This window comes from Orycteropus afer, unplaced genomic scaffold, assembly GCF_000298275.1.
Source record: "Orycteropus afer afer isolate SDZICR_OR568_19922 unplaced genomic scaffold, OryAfe1.0 scaffold00013, whole genome shotgun sequence".
NCBI lineage: Eukaryota > Metazoa > Chordata > Mammalia > Tubulidentata > Orycteropodidae > Orycteropus > Orycteropus afer.
In genome coordinates, this window is record NW_006921600.1 from 12,183,348 (window position 1) to 12,191,306 (window position 7,959).

General features: G+C 39.0%; 1 protein-coding gene across 1 annotated transcript in view; it reads left to right on the forward strand.

The window, feature by feature from the left end:
* INTS7 (integrator complex subunit 7) overlaps nucleotides 1–7,959 on the forward strand; it is a 150,212-nt gene that overhangs the window by 75,677 nt on the left and 66,576 nt on the right. Inside the window, exons 8-9 of the mRNA XM_007953716.2 lie at nucleotides 910–1,027; nucleotides 5,961–6,095. Coding sequence (XP_007951907.1) covers nucleotides 910–1,027; nucleotides 5,961–6,095 — 253 coding nt within the window. The remainder of the gene's footprint in view (nucleotides 1–909; nucleotides 1,028–5,960; nucleotides 6,096–7,959) is intronic.

A 7,959-nucleotide genomic window follows, 5' to 3' on the forward strand; every position in this document is an offset into this window, starting at 1 on the left:
GGCAGGGCACCCAGGCTCCATCAGAGCACACAGACTGGGATGGAATTCCTGCTGGCCCAGAAAGTGGGTGAGAGTGAGGGATGGCCACATCTCCATTCACCAAGAGGGTGTGGGGTATAAGAGTAACAAGGGGAATGTTGCACTTTTCCAGTCATCTGGGTCTGGATGGTTCTTGGGGTTCCTGGCAAGTGGGACTTGTTCTTAAATCTCTGGAATCTGGGAGAATGCTGTCACTTTAAATATCCAAAATGGTCAAGCCACTCGTAAACATTCAAAATGGCTGTGCCCTCCAGACAGAGAAAAGTCCACAGCTCAGCCCACCATCCTCTTCGCTGCTTCCCCTTTAATTCCCCAGCCACCAGAGCAGTTGTCTGTGCAGTCCCTGGCTAGTGGGGCCGATTTTTAGGTTAATTCTTAGGTCCTACCACCACTTAGCAATATCCAAGCTGTTTGTGTCGTCAGGATCACTGCCAGACCACAGCTCCGTATGTCTCCTTTTTTGGTGTTTTCATGCAAGCTCTTCTGCTGGTTGGAGTTTAGTCCACTTCTATACCCTTCCCTTCAAGGCTTAGGGGTCCAGGATTATCTTCTGTATCTGTGTTAATTGGTTCCCCTTTTCTTTGTTGAAGAGGGCCTGTGCAGCCTTTCTGCCTATTCTGCCATCTTACAGGAACTCTGTCCCTAATGTACTTTTTCTGTTCCAGGATCCCATTCTAGTACCACATTGCCTGTAATCATCATGTCTTCTTAGGTTTCTCTTGGCTGTGGCATTTTGACTTAGGTTTTTTATCATGGATAAAAGACCTTAGTGTATCATTTTGCTAAAACCTAAAAAATTTAAACTGAGTAAACAGTTTAGAAGAATGTCGTTGATTTAACCTCTGTGTTCATTTCTCTCCTGTGTTTCAGGCACTCTGTGAATGTTCCCTTCAGACTCCTTATGACAGCTTAAAACTAGGCATGCTGTCTGTCCTTTCTACACTGTCAGGGACCATCGCCATCAAACATTTCTTCAGCCTAGCTCCAGGTAAGGAGAAGAAAGTAGGTAATGTGTGGGTAATGTGCTGATCACTTCATTCATGTTGATCTTTCTAGTTGTTTCCTCTGTAAGGTTTTAAAATCCTTCATCTTTGATCTTAACTCAAGGATATTGCTTTTCTAGATTTGTCCTTTTTTTGAATTACATGTGAGTGAAACAATATTTTTGAGGATTCTTAAAATAGCTGGTTTGCTTTCATATGTCTGACTCAAAGTGCCCTTTGAATTTAAGTACATTTCAAAGGCCAAATGATGGTGAATTTGAAAAGCAAATGTCACATGCTTCCTTTTAGGTGTATATTATCCCCCTGGCAAATGATTAAAATAAACCTTCACCTCAGTTCAGTAATGCTTGCCTAGTTATCTATCCAAGATGATTAACTCAAAAATACCTTCATATTGATGCCCAGTGAGGAGCATGTATATCTAACAGACTTAAAATTAAAGTTTTTTGTTTTTAAATGCAAGTTTTATGGAATATCTGTTACTAAATAACTGACTTGCCCCCGGTCCGTTAATTTGAAATGAATTAAAGAACTATTACACACAATTGTGTTTTTCACACAGCAAATAAACTTACTTTCTGGGCAAAGGAATTCCCTGCCATGTAAGGTTTTATTTTTCCTTTTTTAAAATTTTTATTGTGATTTGGGTGAAAGTTTACAGAGCAAATTCATCTTTCATACAGCAGTTTATACACATTTTGTTTCATGACATTCACTGCAATTCCCCACAATGTAACAGCTCTCTTCTCACTTCTCCCAGTTACCTCTTCACTGTGTCCTTCCCTCCCATGCACTCTAGCCCCTCAACTATCTCCCTGGGCAAACATGATTGATTGCTCCAAGGAGTGTGTTTACCCAATGTAAATGTTCACCACATATACCTGTGTATTGATTGGGTAGAAGTGACAGGAGTTCAGTTCCAGACCTGAAAAGTGGCTAGGGACCATAGTCTCAGGGGTCTCACCACACTCTATCAGACCAGCAAACTTAGTCTTTTTTTTTTTTTTTTTTTAAATGATTCTGAGTTTCATTCCATATTGTTGTTCTACTCTATCTAGGATCTCTTGCCCTCATCCCCTCCTATTAGGTTGACAGTGGTAGCCAGGCACCATTAGTTCTTCTGGTCTCATGTTCGTATCAGCTGAGGACCCTGCTTCTAAGCCCACAGGTCCAACTACTCACTCCCTCTAGGTAGCTCTGCCATGTAAGTTTTGATAGGAGGCTGAAAAGACATGATATTCTATGGCTAAGCTTCCTTCCAGGAGCACTGGTGGCATAGTGCTTAAGGCATCTGACTGCCAACCAGAAGCCTGGTGGTTCACATCCACCAGCCACTCCTCCAAAAGAAGGTTGGGCAATCTACTTCCGTAGTGATACCATCTTGGAAACCCAAGGAGGGGTAGCTGTGAATTGGATCCGACACCACAGCAGTGAGTTTTTGATTAAGCTTCCTTCCAGCTTAGGTGCACATGTGTGGCCTGAACTTGACTGATCATTTCCCATATCACAACTGAGTTGGGATCCAGTGACAAAAACAAATTAGGGACATGGGAGAATCTATCCTGGTAAAATAGCAATGACTACAGCAGCGTCCATTTTCCAGGGTAAATTGTAGCAATAACTACATGTCTGGTACCTGTGACAGCAGTGTAAGCTGTGGCATCAAATAATCAATGACAATTCCATGGACTAATTCCATGGCCTGGTTTGAACTGTGATCCTTGGTTTCTTTATAGCCTTGCCTATTCCAGTCAATTTTCTGAGCTTAGTTTTCCAGTTTCTAGTAATTATGTGAACTACTCTGTCAGTTATATATTGCTACATAACAAATAACCCCAAAACTTAGTGGCTTAAAACCATGTTCATTTTATTTGCTCTTATTTTGGGAGTCAGCAAGTTTGACTGGGCTCAGCTGGGCAGTTCTCCTGGTCTCACATGGGGTCATTCATATGACTGTGGTCACTCTGGAACCATGACCAGGACTGGATGGTCTAAGATAGCCTCACTTACAGACTCGCAATTGAAAGGCTTTCAGCTGAGGCGCTTAGATTCTCTTCCATGTGACTGCAGCAGGCTAGTTAGGGTTTGTTTATACCATGTTCCCAGGGTAGCTGTAGGCAAAAGAACTCAACCCAAACCCACAGCCATCAAGTCAATTCTGACTCATGGTGACCCAGTAGGAAAGATTAGAACTATCTCTTAGGGTTTCCTAGGTTGTAAACTTTGCAGAAGTAGACTTCCACATCTTTTCTCCCTTGCAGTGGCTGATGGATTTGAATTGCTGATCTTTTCAGTTGGCAGCAGAGTGCATAACAGTTATGCCACCAGGGCTTCTTAATGACATGTCCAAAATCACACATTTACGAAGTGCCTGAGCCTAGACTTGGACCCAAGAGTTCTGACCCAGGATTCTTTTTTTATACTAAAGGGGCCTAGGTGCAGGTCAGTTATTTTTTAATTCCAAGGATACTTTATAAACATTGTATCATGTTAAATATTCAGGCACTCTTAAATCTGGATATCTTGTTTCTCTTCCTATTGAGTTGAATTGTAGTTTGTGTATGGGATTAAGCAAAAGCTTAAATAACCAGATGAGATACTGTTGTTGTTATTTGCCATGGAGTTGGACCAGACTCATAGTGACTCTTCCTGGGGTTTCTGAGGTGGTATCACTACAGAAGTAGATTGCCCAACCCTCCTTTTGAGGAGTGGCTCGTGGATTTGAACTGCCAGCTTTCTGGTTAGCAGTCAAATGCTCTAGACACTATGCTACCAGAACTCCTATAATAAAACTAATAATATGTTTAAAAAAACCAAACCAAACTCACTGCTGTGGAGTCAGATCTACTCATAGCGATCCCTCCTTGGTTTCCGAGGCAGTATCACTATGAAAGGAGATTGCCAACCTTCCTTCTGAGGAGTGGCTTGTGGGTTTGAACCGCCAGCCTTCTGGTTAGCAGTCAAATGTCTTAGGCACTACACTACCAGAGCTCCTTGATCAGATAATAATCATAAGAAATAAAAGTTCAAGGATTTTTCAAAGTTAGATATTTCCATAGATAATAGTAAATATTATATCTCCATTGACTAGATTTTTCAATAAAACCAGAACAAAGTTTGTAACATAAATTTAGTGTGCATAAATTATCACTAACAAATGGCTCTTAAACTTGTAAGATGTTCAGTATTACACATACCTAAGAAGAATGCAAATTCCAAGAACAATGCAAGGTACTACTTTTAATCCATCAGATTAACAAAGACTCAGAATTTTAACAACATTCTGATTTGATAAAGGTGTGGGCAAATACTCTTTTCCATCGGTGATAGAAATGTAAATTATTAAACCTCTGCATAGGTCATTTAGGAATACATGTCAAAATTACATCTGATTCAGAAATTCCGCACTAGGAATTAATTTTACTGATACATTTACATACACTTGAGAAATGACATATGTACAAGGTTATTCATAGCATATGTAATAGCAAAATGTTGTACATTAGTAAGGCTTGTAATTGCATAAAATTGTCCTTCAATAGGGGACTCATTACAGAAATTATGATAACAGCACTGCAGTAGAAATCAATGCCATTTATTAAAAGAAATATACTGGCATGGAACTATCTCTGTGATGTCATACTTAAAAATAAAGCAAGGTTCAGAACAGTGTATAAAAAAGGAGAAAGAAATATAACATATACACATCCATATATATGTTTGTATATACAAATTACTGTCTATAGAATGATATGCAAGAAACTGGTAACATTGAGTGGATAAGGGACAGTGGTGGGAGTTAGACTTTTCACTCACCAACGTTTTACCTTTTTCTCCCTTTTGTTGTACATTTGAACCACATGAATTTATCTTAGAAAATCATTTCTAAATAAGTATATTAAACATAGACAGAAAAAGCTGAGACTTTTCATCTAAGCTAGTATTTTTTTGTTGAACTTACAATGAGTAAAATGACCATTCCATCTGTGGTAGTTTTGGTTTATGCTTGTTGTAATTATTAATAGTGTTCCCTTTGACCTCAGAAATACAAAGTATGAGAGACAAGATTGAAGTTGACAGTGAATCATGGAAATATAAGCAGGGCAAAGGAAGATAGGAAGGAGAGATTCTTCTAGAAGTGAAGCTAACTTTACTCTCCTGACAGTTCAACTTGACGTTCACTGCCTTATGACTGAAGAGTTTCTTGACTATAAATCAAAATGGTACATAGACTTACACATTACAAAATTTCTAATGTGATTTTTAAAAGTTCAGTCTACAGCATAGAGCTTAAAGTTATAGCATAAGAGTAGTACATAATTAACAAGTTTTATGACCTTCATGGCAAAATACTTAATATCTTTGGCCCTTGATTTCTTCTATAAAAATAGGGTGTTGAATCACATGGTCCCAAAATCCTTTCCAAGTCTAAAATCATGAACTCTTACATAAAGTTTTTGAAGTACAAATATAAAACATACATGCTACCAATTTGAGACAGAAAAATCAAACCAGGAATTTTTGATTTCTCTTTCTTCTTTTTTTCTCTCAGTGTGATCTAACAGGAAGCCTATGATGGCATCCATTTTAATCAGAATCCATTTTTACTCCCAAGCTACCATTTAGAGTTGTTTTCATTTTTGTACTGTTCCTTAATCAATTTTTAATTAATATTTTTGTGGGGAAGTTTTATATTGATTTTAAATTTCAGTCATTGAAAAAAAATTGGTATGATCTATTCTAAGTACCTTGAAATGGAAAGCAAAATGGGGATGGATGATGATGGTAGAGTAGAAGTAGAAAAAGTTGATAAAGCTTATTGTAAAGATTTTCTCTTGAAAAGGAGAAAAATAAACTCATAATTTTTTTTTTCACCTTTGAAAGTGAATTATAATCTGTATTGATTTTCTGTTTTAGGAAATACGGGTTCTTCTCCTAGATGCTCGGATTTAGTCAGATTAGCCCAAGAGTGCTGTTACCACAATAACAGGGGCATTGCAGCTCATGGAGTCAGAGTCCTAACTAATATAACTGTCTCTTGTCAAGAAAAAGGTAAGTTTGGTTAGGACTGATACTATGAATAAACTTTGGGTTGGAACTTTGGCAGAATTCTTTGTGTATTTGTTCTTTTAATTCCTTATTTTTAGCCTGCATGCTTTGATCTATTAGTTGCCTCCTCCCAGAGTGTTCTTAGAACATGTTTTCTCAAGGCTACTTAATCTTTGTGAAAATTGAAAAAGAAAATAAGGATTTGGGGATCGGGATCGTGGGATTGAAAAGCTTTGTGGAGCATTGCCCATTCTTTCCCACTGCTTACCTGTGCTTGTGTCATATTGTTCATAGAGATTGTTACAACTATACCACATGGTGTAAGACAGTCTGTTCACTTCTACGGAACTCTAGAACATTTTGGAAAAAATAAGTTATCAGGGTGCTCGAATAGTTACACCAAGAGGCAAGTGAATTAACAGCAATATGAGTTAAATTTGCACAGAATTTATCTCTAGGTATCTGTAAACATTAAAATGATTTGCACAATTAACGAGGAAGTACAAAGAAAATAATATGTGTATTTTATTGAGTTCCTAGTGTCTTTGACCATAAGTCTTGAAAAGCTCATATAGGTGTTCAGAAACAGGAAATGCCCTTTGGACAGTCCATCTGTTTCCATGCTCATTTTGATCTTTATGAAGGATCATAAATAAGCTCAGCACTTCCTCTTACCTGCTAGCCTTTAGCACTGCTAGTTCCTGGAACCTGTTGCTTTTCTAGCACCGTAACTTTCACTAGTCTTTACAATGTCTCCAAGCCCCTGTACTAACTCAGGAGACATATCTTAAAGTTATATATTGACTCTAATTTAAATAAACTTATTTTTGATGTAATAATAAGTTTTCTACGTGTAACAGAAAACTGCTATCATGTATTCAGAGCTGATAAATACTATCTTAAATACAATTAACTAATGTAGTCCAAAGTAGCTCTGGTAGCATAGTGCCTAAAGCATTTGACTGCTAACCAGAAGGCTGGCAGTTCAAACCCACCAGCCACTCCTCGGAAGGAAGATTGGGCAATGTACTTCCATAGTGATACCACCTCGGAAACCCAAGGAGGGCTCAGTATGAGTCAGATTTGACTTGACAGCAGTTGAGTTTGAATGTAGTCCAAACTTACTGAAGCCTTTAGAGAAATTTTAGCTCTAAGGTAGTGAGAAGATTCTATAGTACTGCTGCACATGAGACCTCTCTAGGGTTCCTTCTATCTGGTCAGACTTAAGCACTAATGAGATTGTGTAGGGTCTTCATTAACTCCTAGAAGTGGTTCAGTTTTCATTAGAAGCTGGAAATCTTTACTCCCTAGGTAAAAATGAACTTGCATCATTCATATCTCCTCAGGAAGATTAACACATGCTGAATCAAGTGTTGTTCCTAGTATTTTTCCTTAGCTAAATTTGTCAGCCCCAGGGTTACACGTGAGGAGAGACAACTCAGGGATGCCCGAAGTAGCAAGCAAGAAGAGCAGGAGAAAGGGGATTAAAAGCCAGGAAGCCAGAGAGAAGAACAGTCAGCCAAAGGGATTAGGTGAGGAGAGGCAACTCAAGCTTGCCCAGAGTAGCAGGCTGGAAGAGCAGGAAAAAGGGGATAAAAAGCCAGGAACCCAGACAGAGGAGCAGTCAGCCCCAGGGACAACTCAGAGACGCACGAAACAGCAGGACAGAAGAGCAGGAGAAAGGGAATTAAAAGCCAGGAAGCCAGACAGTGGTACAGTCAGCCACAAGGACCCAGCTGGGGGTGATACGAGAGGTCTCCAACAGCAAGACAAACTTGTCTGTCGGTTTGTCCTACTGTAGTGACATGTAGATTTGAGTTTTGAGGCTGAGCCTCTGGTGTTTAAAACCCAGCGAGATGCACCTGGT